General features: G+C 43.8%; 1 protein-coding gene across 1 annotated transcript in view; it reads right to left on the reverse strand.

Moving 5' to 3' along the window:
* Positions 1 to 2,912: 2,912 nt before the first annotated feature.
* The window catches only part of CDKL1 (cyclin dependent kinase like 1), a 100,625-nt gene continuing 77,137 nt past the window's right edge, over positions 2,913 to 26,400 (reverse strand). The window contains exons 5-10 of the mRNA XM_033951191.1: positions 24,573 to 24,663; positions 18,351 to 18,551; positions 13,637 to 13,719; positions 8,508 to 8,564; positions 8,262 to 8,417; positions 2,913 to 5,503 (exon numbers count right to left, since the gene is read on the reverse strand). Coding sequence (XP_033807082.1) covers positions 5,396 to 5,503; positions 8,262 to 8,417; positions 8,508 to 8,564; positions 13,637 to 13,719; positions 18,351 to 18,551; positions 24,573 to 24,663 — 696 coding nt within the window. The 3' untranslated portion in view covers positions 2,913 to 5,395. The remainder of the gene's footprint in view (positions 5,504 to 8,261; positions 8,418 to 8,507; positions 8,565 to 13,636; positions 13,720 to 18,350; positions 18,552 to 24,572; positions 24,664 to 26,400) is intronic.

Genomic DNA, 26,400 nt, shown 5'->3' on the forward strand with positions numbered 1-26,400 from the left:
CATCATTGGTCTTGGTAAAGTGGCCTGTGCTGTGAATTTTTCTTTAAATATTTTGAATATCAATTTCAATAAATATAAAGTACATTTAGTGCATAAGGTGCTATAGGAAGGAAAGCACTTATCTTTTGTGCCCGACGGCTGCCCAACCGTTTCACACTCTGTTTCCTCAGGGGCTATGCCTCCTTCTATTAATGCACCAAAACTTATTTGAAACTTGTTCAGAAAACTTTAACGGAGCAACAATAGCAAGCACCCGCACAACATATGTTCTGTCCGGGTGCTTGCTATTTTGTTCCCTTAAAGTTTTCCAGGCCAGTTTTTTACAAAATGAACAGATTCGAATCGATTCACCCAATTCGAATCGGTGAATCGATTCGAATCGGAAATCGTGCAGCACTAGTCTCCACTCCCTCCCCCATACTCTGACATCTCTCTCTTCTCTTTCCCTTTCCTCCTATGGTCTGGCATCTACTTCACTTCCCCTATGCCCTGGGATCTCTCTGTCTTCCTCCATGCTCTGGCATCTCCTTTCCTTCCCTCCCTGATAATCTGGCATCTCAGACTCCTTCCATCTCTCTCCTCTCCATGGCCTGGCATCTCTTTCCCTTCCATCTCTCCCTCCTCCTCCATGCTATGGTCTCTCCTCTCTTTCCTTCCTTTCTCCCTGGTCTGGTATCCCTGTCACCATTCCTTCCCCCATGCCCTGGCATCTCTTTTTCATCTCCTCGCCCTTCCATGGACTTCCTTCTCCCTCTCCCCAATCAGGTGCAACATTTCACTCCCTCCCCCTCCTTCCTTCCTTTTGTCACCCTGCACTTGGCAGCACAGCATTCACAATTTGTTACTCTTGCTGGTGTCATGCATTCATGGAAACAGGAACTAGGCGGGACTCGGCAGAGATGAAGGCACGATACCAACAAGAGCTGCAAATTGTGAACGCTGCTGTTGCTTCCGGCAAGAAGTTCTTGATGCCAGCCCTCGGTGGAGTCATTGGAGCACCCCCTCATGGGCTGCACCCAGGGCAGACCACCCTCTCCCCCTTGGTAAGCCACTGCCTAGACCAGGGATCCCCAAAGTCCCTCCTTGAGGACCGAATCCAGTCTGGTTTTCAGGATATCCCCAATGAATATGCTTGAGATCTATGTGCATGCACTGCTTTAATGCATTGGATTTGGGGACCCCTGGCCTAGACTGATGATCAAGATGGAACAAAGGCTGGTGAAGGTGCAGATCAAAGAAGGGGGAGGAGGGGGAGAAACCCGCTGCTCTATTCTTTCTTACATTCTTGATGTTGACCTTTGACATTCTACTACTTTGCAGTAGAACATAAGCATTGCCATATTGAGACAGACCAAACCTAGCATCCTGTTTCCAAAAGTGGTCAATAAGTATCTGGTAAGATCCTGAAAGCATAAAACAGATTTTATGCTGGTTATACTAGAAATAAGCAGTAGATTTTCCCAATTTAAAAAACAAACAAACCCAAAAAAACACAGGTAGGCAAGCTCAGGAGTTAAAGATACATTTTGGTTTCACTATATGCTATTGAAAACACAAAATATCACCAAAATGGATAAAATAAAGCAATTAAATTCAATACATCACATTCAGAGTATAAAGTATCAGTTTGTTTTCTTCATGGGCAATGGAGTGGGGTAGACAATGGCCTGACCAAACTTTTGCCCCAAAATAGCATCGGGAATTAGTGAGCTTGGGGGGTCAGAGATGAAGGTGGGTTTGTTCCTCCTCCCCCCCCAATCCACTGCCTCTGGTTTTATTTATACAGTGTTTTAGAATTTAACTAATCAAAGTCTTGAGGTAGTGCTGCAGATGCAGTAAGAAATATTGAAGATTTATTTTAAAATACACAATGGCTGGAAATTCCAAAGTGTATGAGATTTAATTCCATACTATAACTTAAAGAGATAAGACCTGGGAGATATTTTGATGCACTATCAGTGATTTGGCATGGCTGGGTTACATTTGGCTTGAGGTCATCACACTATGGTGCCAACATGACAATATTCTGGCTGTAGGTTGGTAGAATCTAGCTGTCTTGGTACTTTTTTAAATTCATGGTGATATTTGGATAAAATAGAGGAGACCTTTCTGTGTGCAATACTGCACAAGGATTAAAGTATGGCCTAGTGGTTAAAGTAATGGAATGAGAGCTGAAGAAACCACAAACCAAGATTCAAAGCTTGCTATTGCTCAACGTCAACAGTAGCAAGTCCCTTTGGGGCCTTTTTACTAAACTGTTTTAAGTGCTAATGTGTGCTTAACATGGGAATAAGGGCTTGCCACAAAACACATTAAAAGTGCTCGTAATCCGTACTGCTTTTTTTAAAAAAATATTTTTCTGAGGAGGTATGTCAAGGGGGAATGGGCATAGAAACATAGAACATGACGGCAGAAAATGGCCATGGCCCATCTAGTCTGCCCACACTAATGGCCCACCCCCTAACTACCTCCATGAAGAGATCCCATATGCCAATCCCATCTTTTCTTAAAATCTGGCACGCTGCTTGTCTCAATTACCTGTTGTGGAAGATTATTCCAGTGATCAACCACCCTTTCGGTGAAGAAATATTTTCTGGTTTCGCCATGAAATTTCCCACCCCCTGATTTTCAACGGATGCCCTCTTGTTGCCGTGGGTCCTTTAAGGAAAAAGAGATCCTCTTCCACCTCGATACGGCCCGTGACATATTTGAACGTCTCGATCATGTCTCCCCTCTCTCTGCGTTCGAGTGAGTACAGCTGCAACTTATCCAGTCATTGCTCATACGGGAGATCCTTGAGTCCTGAGACCATCCTGGTGACCATTCGCTGAACCGACTCAACTCTCTGCACATCTTTTTGATAATGCGGCCTCCAGAATTGTACACAGTATTCCAGATGGGATCTCACCATGGATCTGTACAACGGCATTATGACCTCGGGCTTACGGCTGACAAAACTTCTACGGATAAAGCCCATGATTTGTCTAGCTCTGGATGAAGCTTTCTCCACTTGATTGGCAGTCTTCATGGAAGTATTACTCAGCTACCACATTCACATCAGTGTGTGCTAACTGGATACAGACTTAAAGTTGAAGCACTTCATGCCCAGTGGCAGTACTGTAGTAAAGGGGAGGTGGTCCCCCAGGTGCCTTCTTGGTTGGAGCATCAGCACACCTCCTCCTTCCCTGCCCTCCCACTACCGCGCATGCCACTTTCCTCCCCCCATACAGACCTTGTTAATATTCGCAGCGCGAGCAGCAACCCCAACTTGCTGCTTGCACCAGCGTCGGCTCTTCTGACATCACTGCCTGGACTCGCACCTAGGAAGTGATGTCAGAGGAAGAGCCAACGCTGGTGCAGGCAGCAGGTTAGGGTTGCTGCTCACGCCATGAATGTTAAAAAAGGAAGGGGCGTGTGCGCATGGCAGAAGGGGATGGGGTGGAGGGCAGGGGAGGGGCACCACCATCTCTCACTCTTGCTACGCTACTGCCCAGTGGTGTACCCATAGGGGAGGGCATTTTGGGCTCAGGCCCCCAGCAAAAGAGATTCACTGCTGGAGTCTCCTCCTGTGCAGTTAGAAATCAGCAGTGTGCTCCAGCCAATGATGCTAGCACTTCTGTGTGAGGTATCAGGGTCGGAGGTTAGAGCATCCGCCAGGTTCCTCATTGCTCAGGCAGCATGGGTGGGGGCTCCAACAGCGAATCACTTCAGCTAGCAGGGCTAACAGCCCCACCAGCAAAGGTGTAATGCAGGGGGGAAAGAAAATGCTTGCCCCCCCCCCCCACACACACACACACAGTCTATCCTAAGACCCCCTCCATAATTAAGTTTTGGCTACACTCCTGTTCATAAATGCTCCTGTGAATTTTTGCAGGTCTTGCACATTGATGAAAAAATTAGCACAGTACCTGCTAAAAGATAAAAAGCCCTGTTTTAGGGAGAGGCTAAAAATGGGCTTAGTCTGTGGGAGGATTATGAAGTAAAACATGCTAAGACAGTTTCTTAACAAATCTTCGTAAAAGGGCCCCTTTGTTTCCTGTTGCATCATAAGCTCTTGGAGCAGGGTTCGCCTGAATGCTTACCACACTATACAGTACTGCAACCTATAGTAGCACCATAACAATGGCAAGTATTACGTGAACACTTAGGGTCCCATTTACAAAGCCATGGTAGCAATGCTGCTACAGTAAATGCACCGAAGCCCAGAGAAACTGAATGGGGTTTGATGCATTTACCGCAGATGTTTTGTGTTTTTTATACAGAACTGCAGATGCTAATTGAACCATATCTGTTGCTTAAAGAAGGTCCTGTGGCTGAACAGGGAATTTTGAACATTTTTACAAGGGTAGATAGGAATGTACCTGGATAAGAACATAAGAACATAAGCAATGCCTCTGCTGGGTCAGACCTGGGATCCATCGCACCCAGCAGCCCGCTCACGCGGCGGCCCAACAGGTCCAGGACCTGTGCAGTAATCCTCTATCGATACCCTTCTATCCCCTTTTCCAGCAGGAAATTGTCCAATCCTTTCTTAAACAATCTTTCTGTCCCGCTGGGTAAATAGAAGACCACTGTTCATAGCACATATTTAGTGACCTATGAGTGAGAAGGGATGGAGTTTAAGGAAGGGAAATACATAAAAAGGGATTCATTCTGCAATCTCACTGGGTACCTCTGCACCCTTTTTAACATGAGGCAAACTTATGTCCTACATTTTCTGGAGTTTCCCTTTGAAAATTAGCTGTAAGTTCACGGTCAGTCTCGGAACTGTCCTCCTTTTGCTCCTGGGATCTTTTGCTTTTTCTGGGACTTTATATGGCTGTTTTGATCTAGGTTCACTTTGTTCTTCAAAGCTGCTTTTAATGGGATTCACTGTTCCTGGTACTTTGTATAGGTATGTACTGGTGCATCCAATACACTGGGAAAATGCACCGTTCCAGTGCCGTGAGTTACGTAAAGTAGGCCGGGTCTCTTTCCTCTGAACATATCTTTCGCATGGCTCAGTGCCTGGAGAAAACAAATCATCTAGTCAGAGCTCTTCCCAGTCCCTTCAGAACAATGAATACTGAAGCTATTGTAAGTGACCAACTGCAGAGCTGAGTATTTTCACTTTGTGGTTATGAAAACACAAAGCAAATCATCTTTCATGTACCACTTCAAGTGAAACTGTTTATCCAAATCTATGTCCCTCACACAGAAGGGCTTTCCATGCTGAAGTCAGCCAGTCCCATCCATGTGGTGGTGGTGGTGGTGGCGGTGGAGGGGGGGGGGGGTCTTCTGCCCAGGCAGGCAGCCAGAATAGGAATTTTCTGCTGCACACACAGTATCCATTGCCTGCAAGAGATCACATCAAACCCAACCCTTTTTCATAGTGGGAATACTGTAGCCAGTCTTCTTAAATGTTGGGAAAGTGGTAGTTTAACTTTCTCGTGTTGTAATAGTACTTCTTGCTGTCTAGGGCTGGCAAAACATTGCTGCTGGTTAGCTGAGGCAGGTGCTGTAACTAAACAAAAAAACATCCATCATCAGGTTAAAAAGTCTCAGCCATTTAATATTGTCAGAACAGCACTACAGGACCTTTCAGACATACATTAAGGAGGTCTGAAAAGGGTACAGCACACTGGAGTTTAGAGATCACTTCGGCCACATTGACTAGGGTTAAGTACATCACCCTCTAGTTCAAAACCACAGCAGTGTAGCTTCCAATACTATGGCTAAAAAAAGGCGATTCAAACTTTGGCAAATATTTTTGGATAGTGAGATGTTACTTATCAAGGTTCACTGTGACATATACAGTACATGACCAATATTACTGCCCATATGACAGAAATGTTAAAATTAGTCAAATGGATTACAGACTGATTTCCCAATGCTTAGTTGGGAAGGTTTGATGTGGGCTCTAGATTAGAGACGCCAGATTTCCTCTTTTAAAAAAAGAGGAGACCTGGCCCTGCCCCGTTCCGCCCCTAGCCCTAACCCCACACAAACCTCTGGTCTCCTTCCCCAAGCGTGGGGCCATGGCTCTGCGAATGTGCAGATGTTGATGTGATGACATCACCCGCATGTGTATGATGTCATTGTGTTGACATCCGCACAGGTGCTGAAGCCCTCCAGATGCAGCCCCGAGTTCGGAGGCTTGCAAAACCTGGACAAACTGCCGGGTTTTGGAAATCCCTCCAGGCACCCATGTCCGGGTTTTCCTGGATGTCTGGTAACCCTACCCTAGATGACTATTCACACAAAGCAGGTCCTAGCTTCTGCAGTGTACAGTGCAGCTCCATTTCCATACGGAGAAGAGCATGAACTGAAGCCAGGTCTACTCATAAGAGTAATGTTATGTCTAGTAATCACACAGTTAAAAGGCATCATGCTTAACATGACCATTTATTTTTTTCATCAAAACAGGACATTATTAACTTTCAGTCCCGCCCCCAATCCTGCCCTAGCCCCGTCCCAATGTCTTCCATTCATTTTTCATGTACACACAATATCTTATTAATTTATAATGGTAACCCTAAAATTTTAAAAAAACACAAAGCACACTGTATGCAGAGAAAATGTTAATTATCATTTATGAGTTTGGGGGATTTTTCAAAAATGTCAAGGCAAATGACATTAAAATATGCAATGTCACCTCAGTAACTAGAAAACTAGGCAAATATAGTGTAAAATATAGACAGCAGATATAAATTCTCAAAACTGACATATTTTGATCACAATTGAAAATAAAATCATTTTTCCTACCTTTGTTGTCTGGCAATTTCATGAGTCTGGTTGCACTTCCTTCTGACTGTGCATCCAATCTTTCTTTCGCATCCAACATTTCTTTCACAAGCTAGCCCCATCCCCTTTGGGCCCAGGTCTCTCTCTCTTTTCCCTCTTTTCCCTCTGTTACCATCCCCAGATCCAGTGTCAGTTCTCCTTTGTACCTACCATCACCTTTGTTCCAGGTCTCCCTCTGTTATGATCTTCTATCTCTCTGTTCTTCCTCAGGGTCTCTCCCCATCTATCTGCACCTCCCATAGTCCAGCATCTGCCTCCAGTCTTTCCCCTTTGGTCCAGACCTTTCTCTCTCTAGTCTTTTTTCTGCCTACACCCCCCCCCCCTTTCTCTGCCTCACTCTCCTTCCTTCCACCCTTTGTCCCACCCTTCCCCCAAAGCCAGCCAGCCAGCCTGCCTCCCTCCCTCCCTGCCACGCCAAAACCAGCCTGCCTGTCTGTCTGCCTCCCTCCCTCTAGTACCGAAGCCTGGCCTGCCACCGATTCTTCTCACAACACCCCCATCCGGTCCGCCGCCTGCCCACTGCTGCAACTGCAGGAAAGGAAGGTCCAGGCGCCGGCCCACAAGCCTTCTCCCTGACGTCAATTCTGATGTCGGAGAGGAAGTTCTGGGCCAGCCAGGTAGCGATTGGCTGGCCTGGAACTTCCTCTCTGACATCAGAATTGACGTCGGGGAGAAGGCTTGTAGGCTGGCGCCTGGACCTTCCTTTCCTGTAGTTGCAGCAGTGGGCAGGAAAGCAGGGAGAGAGCCCATTCTCTGCAATCGCCTGTCCTGTTGTCCCCACGCACAGCTTCAGGACGCTGTCTCTGAAAACAGGACATTTTGGTGTCCCGAAGCTGTGCGTGGGGACAACAGGACAGGGGATCTAAAAACAGGATGGTCCCGTTCAAAACAGGACGTATGGCCACATTAATCATGCTATAAACATATACCAGAAAAAGCTACAGAGACTAGAATTGGCTATAGACTTAGCTGTGGCCAGTGCCAGTGGGGTCTTCCTAAGGGCACAGACCCCCCCCATTCCTGTCTTTGCCATGCTTGCACACCCCTTGTCTTCCCCTGTACCTTTTTCACTTGGTGCTCTCTCTGACGCCACTTATAGGACCCATGCCTAGGAAGTGACATCAAAGGGCGAGCCCATACCGACGTGGGCATGCTGCTCACGCCGGAGAAGTTAAAAAGGTATGGGGAAAGGGAAAGGGGTGGGGGAGGGGCACCCTTACTACGCCACTGGTTGTAGCAAAGATCTTCAGTGAGATTTGCATGGATCTTGCTCATGCTCAGATCCTAGGAGTAAACTGACACTGCAGAAGTGATCCTGCTGAATAGGGTAGGGCTGGGGGATTCAGCCTTAGAGTGAAGGAGGTGAGGGAGAGCTACTTTCAGCTCTCAAACAGTATAAGGACCTGTGCTACAGGGACCATGAGAAGGGCAGAAAAAAAAAAAAAAAGCCCTCCTGCACACTAATTATAAGTTCTTACCCCTGGCAAATGTTTTCGAGTTGGTCTTGCTGGTTTCCTAGTAATTTTCTCATGCTCTTTTCCAAATTCTCCTTCTTTTCTAACACTGTCAAAGTATGAATGCTCCAGCAGTTGCTGGCATGTCAGTCTTTCAAGAGGATCCATGTGAAGACAACCCTAGGGGAGTTGTAAAGAATGCAGAAATCAGAAGGTTGACTACAGCATAGAGCAGAAATTACAAAGATGCAGCTTTAGGAATTTTCCTACCTTCATTAGCCCAAGAGCATGATGAGAGATGTTGGGGAACTTCACTTCTAGTGGCTCCTATAATAAAACCAGGCAGAAAAGGCTGAATTTATTGCCTATGGTAAGGTGAAGAGATGAGAGGGAAATACAAACTCGGTTAACAATTTGGAGATCTTGAGCACATCCCAGGTGTTGAACACTTATATGAATAGGGTTACCAGATTTTCTGTGGTAGAAACCCAGACACATGGCTCCACCCTGTTCTGCATCCAGCTCCACCTTGTTCCGCCTCCAGTCCCACCCTGTTATCCACAGCTCCACCCCCTCAAATCCTCATCTTTCTTCTCTCACCTGGAGGGCGTGTGACATCATTCACACATGTTGAGAGGCCCTCCAGACTTGGCCAGAGGTCGGGGCTTTCCAAAATCTGGACAAACTACAGGGTTTTGGAAAGTCCGTCCAGGCACCCAGTCAGTCCTCTAAGAAGAGGATATGTCTGAGTTTTCCCATGTCTGGAAACCCTATGAATAAAACCTCAGTAGTACAGACTGGTCATGGGACTGATGAGTACAGCCTCACATAGGAGGCAAGTAGGCCTAATGTGTCTGGATAGCTGCTCCTTAAGCACCGGCAGTTCCAGTTAAAGAGTTGCATAGGAACAGAAATTTCACCTATCTCTGCCCACAATTAATCTTGCACACCGGAGTCAACACTATTATTTCTTATTTACTTGCTTGCAGCCCTCTGTTTCCTCCCAATCCCAACTGCCACCTGTGTTTTTTTGAATGGTATTCATTATTCAACCAATGTGTGTTCCAAGTCAAGCCATTCTGGCACTCCAAATACCTCTCTCTGTACCTTCCAAGCCTCATTCTGGTACTCCAAAGGCCTCTCTCAGTGCATTCCAAGCCTCATTTTGCGACCATCAGAGTTTTTGACTACAGTCTGTGAGAATCCCATGACAACTTTTTCCATACCTGCAGAAATCCCCATTCCTAAGGTTACCAGATGTCTGAATTTACCTAGACATGTCCTCTTTTTTAGAGGACTGTCTGGGTGTCCAGACAGTTTCCTAGACTGGAGAGAGTTTGTCTGGGTATTTGGACTCACTCTCTCCAGTCCAGCCCCCACCCCAGACTTGGGTATGGCACTCTGAATCTCCCCTGTCCCCAGTACCTCCTCTGGAACTGCAATTTCAAAACTTTGGGCAGCCGGAAGTATTAGCAATATGAACCTGCTGCTTTTGGCCTGCCCCGGAAGCTTTCGCAGAACAGGAAGTGCTGCAGAGTGAAAGCTTCTGGGGCAGGTCGAAGGCAGCAGGATCATGTTGCTAATGCTGCTGGATTGCAGCACCAAAGAGGTATTGGGTAGAGAATGACACGGGGACAAATTTTTACCCTTCCCTGTGGAAACTCATTTTCCTATCCCGTCGAGTTCTTTTCCTGTCCCTGCCCCTGTCTCATTCCTGCAAGCTCCATTCTCATCTGCATAAGCCCCAAACACTTTAAAATCATAAGTGTTTGAGGCTTGTACAGTTAAGGTAGAGCTTACAGGAATGGGACAGGGACAAAACTCACGGAGATGGGAGGGGGAAATTGTTCCTGTGGGGATGGGGACAAATTTGTCACCGTGTCCTTCTCTAGTACTGGGACTTCGGGATAACTCAGATGGGGGGCTGGGGAGAAAGAGAGAGAGGCTGAGCTGGAGGAATGGTTTAGAGGTGAGACTAGCGGGATGCAGGTGCGGGGTCATGTGTTCTCTTTTTTGACTTAACAATATAGTAACCCTATCCATTGCTGTGCAGCTCTCTAGTTCCAGTTCTGAAGTCAAAATCATGTAAGAAAGACTAAAAAAATTGCGGCTGTACTCACTTGAAGAAAGAAGAGAACGGGGAGACATGATTGAAACGTACAAATACATCACGGGACGTATCGAGTCAGAAGATAATATCTTCTGTCTCATGGGACCCTCAACCACCAGAGGGCATCCCCTGAAAATCAGAGGAGGGAAATTTCATAGCGACTCCAGGAAGTACTTTTTCACCGAGAGAGTGGTGGAGCGTTGGAATGGACTCCCACTGCAGGTGATTGAGGCCAGCAGCGTGACGGATTTTAAGAGGAAATGGGATACTCATGTGGGATCTCTAAGGGAATGAACTCTGGGGGGAGGCTAATTGCAATGGGCAGAATTGGTGGGCTACAGCCCTTTTCTGCCGTCATTTTCTATGTTTCTATGTCTGGTTCTTCAAAATGTCCATGTGTATCATGAAAACATTTCCTTAGCAGTATCTTTTTGTCACACACAGTACCAATTTTTTTCATTCTAGACTGCCTTCTCTTTTATACACCCACATCACACACTCATTAGTTTCCAGGTGTTGTGGCAAAGTTAGAGTGAATTTTCCCAATTGCTTCTAATTATTGAAAGATGAGGCTGTTTATGAGAACTAGCCTTGAGAGTAATGCTTTCTCTAATTTTTTTTTTTTTTTTTGTGTGTGTGTGTACATGGGTACAGCTTACAGGGAACACTGCTCTAGATCACACATGGTTTAACCCTTTCAGGACCATAAGGATCGTAGGCCAATTTTTGTGGTTTTGACGACATTTTTATGGTAAAAAGGGCTTGCAGATGCCAAAAAATTGATTTTTTTTGGTGAAATATCATTATTTTTTTTTTTTTTAAATCACACTTCTGGCTTATGGACAGTGTGGCAAGTGAATCTTCTCGTCAATCTGGCAACGACGCTAATGAATGAATGTCGGAACCAGTTTGTTTACATAAAGGCAGTATCATATGGAATCCGTACATATCAAATTTAGAACTGTAGACTATCCCAATCAAAATTTATAGGATTTTAAAGTTATGGGACAAATATGTCCCTTGGTCTTGAAAGGGTTAAGCCGGGATAACATTTTCAAAGATTTACAACGTGTATAATACCTGCATTAAGGGATTTCCTGACATCCCACGATTACTACTAAAGACTGCAGCACAGAGTATGGGAGTTTGCAATGAGAGAACAATTCAGACAGTGGAGATTTGCTATATTCTCCTACAGGTTTGGCTTGCATTAGAAGGCAATAAATGGCCACTGAACCAGAATTCTATTCACTAGTGGTGATGATAATCTAGGGTTACCATATGGCTGCAGAAAAAGGAGTATGGATTGAGGCATCCGGGTTTTACTTCCCTTGCTTTCAATAGGAGTAAAACCCGGATGTCTCAATTCGTCCTCCTTTTTCTGGAGCCATATCATAACCCTAGATTAATAGGAACATGATAGCTTTTATGTTTCTGCATTAATGCTGGCTTTTATTAAGTTGTGCTAAATGTTTAAGCACAGGCCAGTGAAGTAAATGCTCTGATGCTCTTAGAACTACTGTGAGCGTTGGAGCACTTACCTCACCAGCCCGCACTAAAAATCTCTAGCGCAGCTTGATAAAAGAGGAGCTTAGTTGATTAAGACACATGGAATATAGAATGACCAGCCATGAATTCAAATGGGGCATTTGCTCAAGGGAAACTACATAAGAGTTGCCATACTGGGAGAGATCGAAGGTCTTACAGTAGTGTTATGCCCATGGCTGGCCAGGGCATGGCAAGTGGTCACTTTGGCTATTAGGTGTGAATCTTCATGTCTGCTTGCTTTTTCAGCTGCATTCACCTTGCTTTAATTAGGCAGCCTTACAGCTTACTTTCATGAGAGCAAGTCGTTATCAGCTTGTGTTATATATTAGAGAATGACACGGTGATAAAATTCATCACCGTCCCTGTCCCCGCGGATAACCGCGGGAAATAATCCCATGTCATTTTCTAGTGTCTATTTCAACCTCAGTCCTTCTACACCAGCGTTCTTCAAAGCAAAGCTTGCGGGTCAGTAGTTGTGGCCATTCATACTCTGATTCTTATGTGAGCCAAGGATAATGAAGCCATTGTGACATCACTGATGTGATTGGCTCTTAGGCACTGGTGGAATGAGGCATTATGACATCACAATATCTGCTCTGGATGCCAGAGACTGTCATTCTGTAGTGTCTATCTCAACTTCAATCCTTCTACACCAGCATTCTTCAAAGCAAAGCTTGTGGGTCAGTGGTTGTGGCCATTCATACTCTGATTCTTCCCTCTCTCCTTAAAGAATGACATGAAGATGGTTTCCCGCGGTTATCCGCGGGGACGGGAACGGTGATGAATTTTGTCACCGTGTCATTCTCTATTATATATTTTATACTGTTTCATGTCTTGCCGAGGAAGGGCTCTCATGCTACAAGGATAAGGGAAGGTTCGAGCAGCGGTGAACATTCCATCTGTGAGAGTTAGGAGATAAAGGAGACACCTGTTGTTACTGCAGAAGCAGCAGTGTCTGTGAGAAAGAGACAGCCTGGTATTCAGCACTTTCTGTGCTATAAAAAACTGAGAGTCACAGACTAGGCTTTGAATCTTGCTGCGGCCATGGGAACTGTGGGTTGGGTCTCTTCCCTTGATCGATTAGATTCCCAATCAGAATTGGAAGGGGGGCGTGCCAATCATGGTGAAGTACTTTGTTTATTGATCATTTCTTGTATATTATCTGATGTCTGTCTGCATTGCTTGGTATTATCTGACGTATTATTTGATGTATATTCAATAAAGTATCTTATTACTCTGGAGCTTTGGTGGAGGTGACTTCTATATACCCTTGCTAGATAAATACATGGGCAATACAAGTAGCTAACCTAAGTCACAAGTACCTGGCGACATCCCAAAAGAGCCCCCTCCCCCCCAGATTTTATGCTGCTTATTCTAGGAATACGCAATGGATTTTTCCCAAGTCCAGTTTAATAATAGCTTATGGACTTTTTTTTTTTTTTTAATTATCCAAATCTTTTTTTAAACCCTGCTAAGGTAACTGCTTTTACCACATTCTCTGGCAACAAACTCCAGAGTTTAATTTTCTTTTTCTTGCTCTTTTTCTTCTTTCTTTTCTATTTAAATGGGGTTTCTTTCATATATTTGATTAAGTTATATTGTAAACCGCTTTGATCCTTTTTTGGTTGTATATGCGGTATAGAAAGATTTTAATAAACATACATGTTGAATTAAGAAATATTTCCTCTAGTTTATTTTAAATCTACTACTTAGTAGTTATAGGAAGGGTGCTTAAACTCACCTTGTTTTCTGGATCCGGGATGCTCACTCCACTGAAGAACTGATTGCTGCTAAATACCTGCTGGTGTCGGGGAATCAGATCCCCTTCAAATTGAGAAAAAAAAAACAAGGGCAAGTCAATTAAATGTTTTGCACATCCACTGGACACATTACCTGGCAGTATGAATGATATGGTAATAACAATGTAACCAATAACTTTGCTTAAATCCTAGTTTGGGACAAGGAAAAAGTTAGATTTGGAGGGAGGAGATGGAGATTTCAAGAATTGCCAAACTGGGACAGACCAAAGATTCATCAAGCTCAGTATCCTGTTTCTAACAGTGGTCAACCCAGGTCCCAAGTATCTAGCTAGATCCCAAGTAGTAAAACAGATTTTATGTTGCTTGTCCTAGGAATAAGCAGTGGATTTCCCCAAGCTATCTCAATAATGGCCTATGAACTTCTCTTTTAGAAATTTATCCAAACTTGCCGTACAATGAGAGATTAGAGAAAATGGGCCTCTTCTCCCTTGAAAAGAGGAGACAGAGGGGACATGATCGAAACATTCAAGATAATGAAGGGAATAGACTTGGTAGTAAAGACAGGTTGTTCACCCTCTCCAAGGTAGGGAGAACGAGAGGGCACTCTCTAAAGTTAAAAGGGTATAGATTCCGTACAAACGTAAGGAAGTTCTTCTTCACCCAGAGAGTGGTAGAAAACTGGAACGCTCTTCTGGAGGCTGTTATAGGAGAAAACACCCTCCAGAGATTCAAGACAAAGTTGGACAAGTTCCTGCTCAACTGGAAAGTACGCAGGTGAGGCCGGGCTCATTTAGAGCACTGGTCTTTGACCTAGGCACCGCCATGTGAGCAGACTGCTGGGCACGATGGACCACTGGTCTGGCCCAGCAGCGTCAATTCTTATGTTCATATATCACACAGATCAGAATGAACCAAGGTGTAGACACGTGAAGGTGATGTAGGCTCCTGTAAAAGGAATCAGGGCCAACTTGTGGTAGTGGTGAAGGTGGTTTAGCTCTTCTGGTACTTTCAGAATAGGAAACACTCTTACTTTCTACAGGTTTCCTAGCTCAACTGGAGCCAGCCTCCACTGGGGTGTAATGTGATGAGCCTCCATTCACAATTACATACCTCAGTTAGGGCACTGGTGTTTAACCTAAGGGTCGCCACGGGAGCGGACTGCTGGGCACGATGGTAGGAAACGGGCCGGCAAGTGTGGACATGATGGAGGGAAGGAGGGAGCAGGTTTCAATGGATACGGTATGCGGACATGCGCTAGCCACAGTGGAGAGTAGGCTGTGGCGCCATGAATGAAAGGTTCCTAAGGGGAAAAAAAGGGGGAGTTGGTAGTGGCAAACATGAATGCAGTGGATTTGAGGTGGGGGGAGGGTACATATATAGCAATTGGTGAAAATCGTGAATAGAATGGATATTTAAAAAAGGGTGAAAGGATTGTATTTGGGTATTTCAGCTAAGCAGTTTGTTCGCGTCGGAAGGGAACAGCACTGATGCTTATTGTGTTGATTGTGAACTGCTGGATTATGGATGCTGTTACTCCTGGACAGGGGGGAGCAGGGAAGGGGTGCTACTGGACACGGGACTTTAGGAAGGATGGAGGGGGCAGAAGAAAGACATATGGCCTTGGGGAAGGACAGGCAAAAGAGGTGAAACAGGGTCAGAGAGAGATGGTAGAGGTGTGAGAGAGGGAAAGGGCGTGATGAGGGTCAAAAGGGTACAGAGGACTAAGGAAATGGTGAAAGGTGAGGTGGTGGGACTGGGATCAGTGGGAGGCACGATCCAGCCATGGTACAGGCGGGGCATGGGTGGCTTCTGGGTATAGGTGGGGCTACTCTAGCACCCGTTACTGTAACAAATGTAATGGGCTTAAACACTAGTATTATATATTGAATAAAAGATTAAAAGGATCATTAATTAATGATTATAGGTTTTGCTAAGATTTTCACATTTTTGAAATATTGATCAAGTTTTGTTTTGTAGGTTTGGTGCATGATCAGAAGGAGGCATAGCCCCTGACGAAACCGAGTGTGAAACGGTTGGGCAGCCGTTGGGCACAAAAGATAAGTGCCTTCCTTTCTTTAGCACCTTATGCACTAAATGCACTTTACATTTATTGAATGAAATTGAAATTTAAAAATATAAAAAATATTTATAGCACATTTCACTTTATCAAGACCAATGATGAATCCACCACCCCAGTAAGGGCATGAAAATCGATTTAAGTAGTAGCTTGGGTATTTGAGGTCTGGTAATTTAATATAACTTGATATTAATTTGTTCTCTGATTCATGTTTGAATAACAGCCACGCCTGATGTAAATCTTTGACCTTTGAAGCTGCTCCTCTAAGTTTAAAATACATGTATCTTTAAAAAAAATCACCCTCACTTTCTCTTTTTTTTTTTTTTTTTTATAATTCTTCTATTGATTTTTAAACAAGAACAGTGTTATATAAATAAAAGAACAGTATATTATTGCATTCAGTCATAACACTAATATCTATATAGATAACAGAACTATCATTCAATAATTACATTATTTTGCATATAGTAATAAAATAAGAACCAAGTAAATAATATAAAGTGAAACCAAGTTACCCTCACTTTCTCAAGTCCATTTAGCTTTATGCAGAAAGGCAAATTTGGTTTGTTCTAATCCTCCTGAGGCACTATACAGTATTCCATCCTGCTGCTGAAACATCTGCCCACCCAATGCACCTGCACTTGAACCTACTCTCTAATAACTTTGAAAGCGCCACCATTAACATTTTATTCTGCTTTAGAGGAATGCTGAAAATGCAAAACTGCTGCATTAGCTGAAACATAAAAACCTGTTCAAATCTGGTTTATAAACAAATTTGCAGACTTCCTACGTTATAAAGATCAGGCAGGCACTGGTGGAAATCCGATTTAAAGTTTGTTTTGCTATTGTTATTCCCTCAGTCTGCAGATTTCGTTTTAAACAAAGACCGATTTCAGTTTTGTTTGTTTTTTTTAATTCAACAGAGATTTTGCTATGAACTGTGGCAAAACTGCAGAAACAGGCTAAAATTCACTTGGTTAATCCCTGTGCCTACTACTATTCATTCAGTAGTGTCCGACTCTGTAGGCCAGTTCTCGCCATGCTTCCCTGCTTTCCACAGCTTCTTTCAATTGCTTGAGGTTCATTTAGATCTTTGTTGATTAGTAGGGTCACAGAACAGCTAGAGTTCAAATGTCATTCTCCTTTCCATTTCTGCCTTTATTTATATTTTAAAAAAAGACTGATGGAAGCTTAATTATGTGGAAGTGAACTGGTTGTGACAATATGAGGCTCATAATCGAAAGAGAAAAACATCCAAAAAACGGCCTAAGTCGGCACTTGGACGAACATTTCTCAAAAACGTCCAAGTGCCGAAAATAAAAACAAGTTTTGGATGTATTTCTAAATGACCTAGGCCTTCATAATGCCACTCAACGTCCAAAGCTAAACGGGGCGTTTCGGGAGGTGTGTCGAGGGTGGGAGTTGGGCGGGACCTGGGCTGGCTTAGACTTAGTCGTACAGCATGTATAACCGAAAGTTATACAGCCCAGAATCGACGGAACTTGGACGTTGTGACTTAGACCATGTAAAACATGGTCTAAGTCACAAAAAACCACCTAAACTCACCAGATAAGCACTGCAAACACATAACACAGACCCCCACACACTACCCCAGTGATCACCAACCCCCCCACCCCCCATAAAAATTTTATTCACAACTTTAAATTTCAGCCTCCAGACCATCATCACCTGGCCGCCTGGCATAGGAAAGCCTAGTCGTCCAGCCCAGAGGCCGCTTAAGTCGTCTTAGGGGTGGGTTAGAGACCCATAGAGAGGAGGACCCATGCCTATAAGCCACTGTTATCACTGCATTGATACTTAAACATGTGCACTGCCCTATACACCCCCAAAACCCTTTTGTACTAGCATATAAGTGGCTCCTGCAGCCATAAGGGCTATTGGGATGGTAGATAAGTGGGTCTAGGGGATTCTGGAGGTGGTTTGGGGGGCTTACCATGACCTATAATGGAGTTGTAGGAAGGAGAATCCATGGCACCCTTTTTGTGAAGTTCACAGCAGTGCCCTGTAATGTACCTCACTATTTAGGTGGCATGTCTGGGTGTTCAATCCATCACTTTGCAGACCCCTCCCACATCCAACAGGGCTTGTTCTAGGCATTTTGGACTTGGATGGAAATGTGGTATAAAGATGGACGATTTTAGCGGCTTGGACGATCAGATTGGCAGGACGTATAATTAGACGATTTTCAAAAGTAAAAAAAAGTTGGACGTCTCTTTCAAAAATGTGTCTTAGGCTCTTTTTAACTTTGGATGACTTGCGAAATGAACGTAAACGATTATGCCCCTTCAAACTTCTGCATTTCTTACTTTGGGATTTATAAGTCTCCACTTGTTGGCTTCATAAGAAGCTCCCAAACTGTGTTTTGATACAAGACAATTCCCAGTGCAGGAGAAGAAATGTCTTTGGTAAGAAAATTCCCTAAAAATTAAACATTCCTCCCCCAACCCCAATGTACTTTCAAGTTGCATAATTTAGCATTTTTACAGAAGCTATATCTTGGGCAAAGTGGTTCAAATCATTTTCATACAGGCTGCTATTCTACTGGACAGCCACTTATGCTAAGAAACTAACAGCATCCTCCCTGTGCCGACACTTACCTAATGTTTTCCTGATCAGGTACAACTGATCCACATCTGATTTTCCAGGCCATAAGGGAACTCCTGATAGCAGCTCTGCAAAGACACAACCTACTGCCCAGACATCCACTGGAGGACCATACTGTGTGTCTCCCACCAGTAACTCAGGAGCTCGATACCATCTGGTAGCCACATAGTCTGTGTAGTAATCACTAGGTCCAGCTAGAACATTGACAGAAGAGGATGACAGAATGAAGGACTAGGAAGCTGACATCATGCGAGACTGTAACTAGTTTAGTTCAACCTATATTTTGTTGACTGTCGTGAACCTTAGCACTTCAATCATGTAAGAGACAGAAAGACTCCTTGCTATTCTGTTCATGAGAGTGAGAGATGGAGAGAGTTATCACATCCACGCATGCTTGGAGGCCCTCTAGGCGTGGCTCCGAGCTCAGGGAACATGAGATAAGGTTTGTGGGGATGGAGCTGGGGGCAGATTAGGGCAGGGCTGGGGCAGGGCCACGTGCCCTCTTTCTTGCTTCAACAAATGTGGTAAGCCTAGCCAGACCTATCATTTTGGGTGGGCCTTCAAAAATCCCCTTCTCCTTGGTTCTACATCTCTCTCCCTCTACTCTCACCCTCTCAATCCAGCATTAGCCTCCCCCTTCATCTGCCTCATTTTCATTGCCAGTGCAGCTGCAACACCCTTTCATTGCATACACTGGCTTCCCAGCCTTCCACTCTGGCGCATCCAGGAAATAGAAGTGACATCAGCAAGGGTGGGGCAGAGGGAAGCTTGTGAGGCTGGCACTGGTAGTAGAGGTGCGCTGCTGCAGTGTCAGTGAAAATGTTGAGGTAAATTAGAGAGGGAGGGAGGAACTGTGAGGAATGCTGGATCTGGGGGCTTGCGAGAGACCAGAGTGAAGTGGCTACTACAGAACACTTTTGTGGACCATTCATGGTGGCCATGAGCCCTGAATGGGTGAGCCTCTGCCTACCCAGGCCTACCCGTAGCTATGCCACTGGAAAGAAGGTTCATGATTCTGCAATATTGTAAATGACAGATTGAAAGAAACAAAGTTAAAAGCATAACACATTAAGGGGGTCATTTACATGCTAAAAGGGTAATTTAATCAGTGTGTAGAATAGCGTCTGATACATTCAAGTAGCCAACTTTTTAAAATAAAACTGTCTCAGCATATACATTTTTTAAAAAATCTTTATTGATCTTCAAACTTCGATAGTGCAATACAAATGGTAAATCAGAAAAACTGCACAAAACACACTATTCACTATACAATTATTACATTAAACAATCATTTTCTCCCATCCATATCTTCATTCGTAATATAATAATATATATGATGTGATTACAAATTATAAATAAATAATTTAACTATTCAAAATACATTTTCTTTCCCCCACCCTCCCTGGATGTGTAAGGAAATCTAATGATAAAGAAAGAAACATGACCCTTATTATAATGCAATAAAATTAGTCAATGGACTCCATACATCATTAAAGGATTTACTAGTCCCCAAACGTTCCGCCATCATCTTTTCATACTCTCAGCACATACATTAATAAAATTAGGCACTTAGAAAACAAAGGGCTTACTTTTATGCAATATGAGGGTAATTCTATAAGGGGGCATCAATATTTTAGGCACCAGGAAAGCCGCTGTTTTAAGCCTATTCTATAAAGGAAAGCAGGCACCATCTCTTTAAGGAATAGCAGAATACGTGGCTAAAATGTGGCTATGTTTAAGGTGCAAACACTTCCACCAGACGCAGAGCTGGTGTAAATGCTCACACCCAGATTGCAAGTGAACATCTGTAAATTATAAAACGTTATAATTTATGGCTGCAATTATATGCCCTGCTCATGCTCTGACCAGGTGAACACCCACCTGCATAGCCAATGGCATGGTATGTAGGTGCGTACATAGAGAACACTCTTCATATAGGCATGTCAAATGACTGCAGTCCTGTCATCTGTGCTGCCCAACTCTCTATCCCCCTTCATCTGGGGATGGAGAATAGTGGGAATGGGGAGGGGCAGAACCAGCACTTAGGATTTTAGTTTATAAAATACCTACATAAGCACCGATTCCTCCCATCACAAACATGAGGAAATTTTAGAGAGGCATGTGGGTAAATATGTGCTTCCCTGCCTAGATGCCCTCTTATGAAATTTCCCTATAAGAATAGTAAGCAAATTTGGGAGGGTGGTTTTAGAAGCCCCTCCACATGCAAATAGCAGCATTGACATATGTAGACTGCAGACACGTGTAAATGGTGATTTCAGAAAGCATCTGTTTCCACAAGGAATATAACTTATTTTATTTATTTAAAAAAATCTCTAACCTGCTTAAACATAAAAAAATTATGTGGAATATAGAATGACTACTCATTAATTTTTCCTTTTCTCAGTGGCCAGAAGCATGCACGCTGGTTCATAATATGTGTGGATTTGCCTGAAGCTTTTAAAGATGGAAAGGTAAACTGTGCATAGGGATTTCATTTTGAAATTTCTGTGTATACAGTGCCTGTGGATACGTTTGTTATTGCCAGGCCTAAATAGTCTGGGTTTTCCTTCTGAAAATTAAAGAATAGATTTGCTAACAAAAGCTCCCTAGATAGTTTAAAAAATGGCCCCTTAAATAGCACACCTCTTCTAACTAATTTGGGAGCATGCTTCAACTGCTGTAGGTAAAGATTTATAAAGCAGAATGGTACATAGCTTTGAAACAGTATATTTACTGTACCTTTTTAAATAATAGGGACATATGTATTATTCATACAGTTCTTCACTGTCAGTTTAATTTCCATCCTATAAGTTCACATAGAATTTTTCTTTTTTCAACCATCTTTATTTTCTCTTCTTTATTAATTTCCAGGTACTTTAGTTAGATTGTGAGCCTTCGGGACAGTAAGGGAATTTTTTAAGTACCTTCTTACTTCTCATTTATAATCTTAATGTATACTTTCTTCAAACCGCTTAGAACCTAACGGATGTAGCGGTATATAAGAAATAAATTACATTACATTACATTAATCAATGAATGTTAACATGGGTCAGAGATTTCAAAGGGGTAAGGTTTAGGCTTGCCATGGGCACGACAAAAATCTGCATGTGGATCCCCCATTTTAAAAGCAGAACACACATTTATTGGAAAAAATTTCCCCATCAGGTTGTACACCAGCTTAAAGACATGCACAGATTTTTTTTTTAAAGTGCTTATTTTTTGGGCCAGTGCTTTACATGAGAGATAAAAGAAGTAATTTTTAATCCCCAATGTTTCTTTCTTCCTCTATAATTGAAGAGAAAAAAAAACCAACAACCCTTGTAGCCTTACTATTAACTGGCAGCACATACATCCATAGGTTTGTAAACTGGTACAGCTATATTTGGATATGTGGAAGCGGCACCACTTACAAATGGAAGTTGTGAAATCATCACTTCTATGTGGAAGCTGCTTGCTCCTGCTATATGTGCCGGAAGTACATGTGTACTCCTGCTCATCCTTATTTTGCAAAAGACTCTGTATTTGGTAGAGTGTTTTGTAGAATACCAGGAGAATTAGAGCACTGTGCTGGGATCCACAATGATGCCAATGACCCTTAGCAGCAGTTTCATGATACTACCACTAGGGGGGGGGGGGGTCATCCTTCCATATCAAAAGACAATCCCCTTTTCCAATTCCTCTCCCCATGACATCTCCCCCCCCTTCCTTATATGGAAGGGGGAGATCAGAAATGGGAGAGATGTCTTATAGTTAAGCAGTGGCGTACCAACCCGGGGCCCATCTTTTTTTGACCCCCCCCCTCCCATCTGTATGAAAAACATGATTTTTAGTAACAATCCACACGTCACACATGAATATCTTGGAAAAGGCAGCATCTTACATACTGCAGTGAGCAGTACATCAATAAACCCATTGTAAAACTAAACAAGCCAGACTAGTACAGATCAATCCTACACAGTCAATCCTAACAGAACACCATGTCTTTTCGAACACACAGAATACAGAAAACACCTTCGCCTAGCATGTAATCACAAACTAACTCCTCCCCCTTTTATAAAACTGTAGTGTGGTTTTTAGCCACGGTGATAACAGCTCAGATGCCAATGCTAAAAAACGCTCTACAGTTTTGTAAATGGGGAGATAGAATAAAAATACGAAGACAAAGGTTAAACTGAAGCACCAAGAAGCTGGACTCTGCATACAATGCAACATCACAGAAACAGCGATGCATCTCACCTAAAGCAAAAAAAAAATAAATAAATGGAATTTTTTTCTACCTTGTCTTCTCTGGTTTCTGCTTTCCTCATCTTTTTGTCACTCTCTTCCTTTCATCCACTGTCTACCCTCTCTCTGCCCCTTCTATATGATATCTTCTCTTTTTCTATTTCTGTCCTAGAAACTTTATGCATCTCTCTTCCATTTCTCCCTTCACCCCCATTAGTCTGACATCCATCTTCCTCCCTTCCCTCCTCCAATGGTCTGGCATCTCTCCTCTTCTTCCCTTCACTCTCCCACACCCATATGGTCTGGCATTTCACTCTCTCCTTTTCCTTCCCCCACCTTCATCAGCATCTGCCCCCTTTCTCTCCCTCCAACCCAGTTCCATACAGTATCCTTCCCCCTTATGTCTCTTTCCCTGCAATTCCATCAGCATCTGCCCCTTTCCCTCCACCACACTTCCATACCACCCTGACTCCCGTTCTTACTCTTCACCATGATTCCATACCACCCTGACCCCCTTTGTCACCCTCCACACCCTTCCATACCACCCTGATCCCTTTTGTAACCCTTCACCATGATTCCATACCACCCTGACCCCCCTTTGTCATCCTTCAGCATGATTCCATGCCACCCTGACCTCCTTTCATCACCCTACTATGCTCCTTTCTTTCTCCATCCCAAAGGTCCCACGATGACTGCTTCTGCTCCGGATGGAAGAGGTAAGTGACGTCGGAGGGGGTTGGGCCGGCAGATGCAGTTAGTTGCAGCAAGATCCCGTGATGACTGCGGCTGCCGGTCCACCCACCCCCCCCCCCCCGACATCACTTACCTCTTCCGGAACAGAGGCGGTAGACGGCGCAGTCATCGCGGAATCTTCGTTCACTTCAGCACGGCTGCCGACTCTGCTCTAAGTACGGCAGCCGCGCTGAGGTGCCGTTTGCAGCAGCGTGGGAGGTTCCGGATCTGGCCGGCTGTGCACCCCCTTGGAGCGTGCACCCGGGGCAGACCTCCCCCCCGCCCCGCCCCTTGGTACGCCACTGTAGTTAAGATAACATCTTGTATCATAAACTTGTACTGTAATTATAGCAAATCCAGTGCAAATCGTAATCTGTTAACTATATATTATGTATGTTTAACCTGTAACCCATTCTGAGCTCTTTGGGGAAAACAGGATAGAAAACAAATGAAATAAATATATTTTGGAGTGTGCCTGCACCAGGTTACATGTTGTGGCAAGTAGCTCTTGTGCTCCCACGTTATACAGTGTCTGTGGATTGTGTGGTAAATACAAGCCAAATGCTGGGCAGGCCCTCTACATTTACTACCCAGGTTTTGCATTCACCATGTGACAGTTTTGCAGCTAATGCATGGTACGTGCATAAATGGCATTGGGTGTCCTGCGGTAGGGCAGTTTCTGGAAGGGTGCTATTTCTGAGCATTGGGAGGGAATGGCTATGTCTGACTGCATTTACATGCTATTTACACTGATTTTCAATGCCCACGCTGGTTCCTGCGCTCGCGTCCTCTGTGCACATTCTAGCGCCAGCACTAGTCCGGCGTTAATTACATATAACACCGGCATTAGGTTCTGATCATCGGCCTGTGGGTGGGCCCTGCAGTACTGAAGTAAGAAAGGAAACAGGCAGGATCTTCTGCTCTGCATCTGCTGTCGGAAGTCTTGGGTTCTAGTGACCTCTGTATAACCATAAGAAACCCAATGAAATGGACATCAGCAGAACTTTCAGGGACCCGAGTAAGGGCACTTTTCATCAGCTGTCAGTTTCCATTTCTCCAATGCAGAGTTACCCATGTGATGCTCTCTGGTAACTCATGTCAAGACACAGTTAGTTTGTAAGAGAACATCTGGGAACCTGCTGAAATGTTTTTTTCATAACCTATTATAAATCAACGCATTGTTTTAATAAACTCACATTGTTTTACACTTTTTTTACAGGATGTTATAAACCTCATAAAACATAAAAAGTATCACTTACTTAGTATCCGAGCGAATCCGAAGTCGCAAAGCTTAATGACAGAATGTTTTGTTATCAGAATATTTTCTGGTTTTACATCACGATGTATGCACTGGTAGAGAAACAAACAAACAAAAAATCACTCATGTGGAAACTTGCTGAATGAAGACGTCCACATGATTCCAAAGCATTCTGTTCTGCACAGTGGTTCAGAGTCCAGTACATGCAGGAAGATGCTGAAAGGGCTTCTCACAAGATGCTATTATTTCTTGTATTTCTACAGCCCCATAACATGATAGAAACATAGAAATATGACAGCAGATTAAGGCCAAATGGCCCATCCAGTCTGCCCATCCATAGCACCCACTATCTCCTCTTCGCCCTAAGAATCCCATGTGCCTGTTCCATGCTTTCTTGAATGCACTACTACATCATTTCTATAGTGCTGCTAGATGTATGCAGCACTGTACATTCAAGAGACAGTCCCTTCTCAGTAGAGCTTACAATCTAATCTGACAAAAAGGTCAAGTAGGGGGTTAGGGAATTTCTCAGAGAGGGAATAATAAAACAGGCATGTGTGGTTTACAAGTGAGTGGGAGTTAGGAGTTAAAAGATACCTCCAAGAAGTGGGCTTTTAGCCTAGATTTGAATATTGCCGAAGACTGAGTTTGTTCCAGGCGTATGGTGCAACAAGACAGAAAGGATGTACTCTGGAGTTGGCAGTAGAGGAGAAGGATACAGATAAGAGACTTACTTAATGAATGGAGTTCTCGGGGAGGAGTATAGGGATAGATACGAGAGGAGAAATATTGAGGAGCTGCAGAGTGAATGCACTTGTAAGTCAATAAGAGGAGTTTGAGCTGTATGAGAAAATGGAGAGGGAGGAGAGGAGTGACGCAAGCATAGTGACTGGTGGAATATAAGTTGTGCAGTAGAATCTTGAATGGACTGAAGGGGAGAGTGATGGTTACATGGAAGACCTGTGAGAAGCAAGTTGCAGTAGTCTAGGCAAGAAGAGGGTGTGGATAAGAGTTATGGTAGTGTACTCAAAGAGGAATGGTTGGATTTTGGTGATATTATAGAGAAAGAAATGACAAGCTTTAGTGGTCTGTTGGATTTATGCAGACAAAGAGAGAGAGGAATCAAAGATGACCCCAAGGTTGCAAGCTGATGAGACAGGGAAGATGAGAGTATTATCCACTGAGATAGAAAATGGGGGGAGAGAAACAATAGGTTTAGGTGGAAAGATAAGTAGTTCAGTCTTGGCCATGTTTGGTTTTAAATGAGGTTGAGACATCCAGGCAGCATTGTCGAACAGGCAGACTGAGAATCGGCCCTGAATGCCTGTAGATATCTGGTGTAGAGAGGTAGATCTGGGCATCATCAGTATGGAGGTGCTACTGAAAACTATGGGAAGAGATCAGAGCATGAAGAGAATGAGTATAGATGGAGTAAAGAAGAGATCCCAGGACTGAGCCCTGGGGTACCCAGACTGATAGTGGGATAGCAGTGGAGGAGATGTGAGAGATAAGAAGAGAACCAAGAAAGAACAGAGCCCTGAAATCCAAGCGAGGACAACGTATCAAGGAAAAGGTGGTAGTCTACATTGTCAAAAACAGCAGATAGATCAAGAAGGATGAGGATAGAATAGAGGCCTTTGGATCTGGCCAGGAACAGGTCATTGGAGACTTTACCAAGAGAAGTTTCCATAGAGTTCAGAGGGAGAAAGCTGATTGAAGTGGGTCAAGAATAGCTAGTGGTGACAAAAAGTCAAAGCAACAGTGGTATCAAGTAGCTTAGATAAGAAATGGAGGCGAGAAATGGGGCAAGTAGGATCTTGAAGAGGTAT

Source organism: Geotrypetes seraphini, chromosome 7, assembly GCF_902459505.1.
Source record: "Geotrypetes seraphini chromosome 7, aGeoSer1.1, whole genome shotgun sequence".
Lineage (NCBI taxonomy): Eukaryota > Metazoa > Chordata > Amphibia > Gymnophiona > Dermophiidae > Geotrypetes > Geotrypetes seraphini.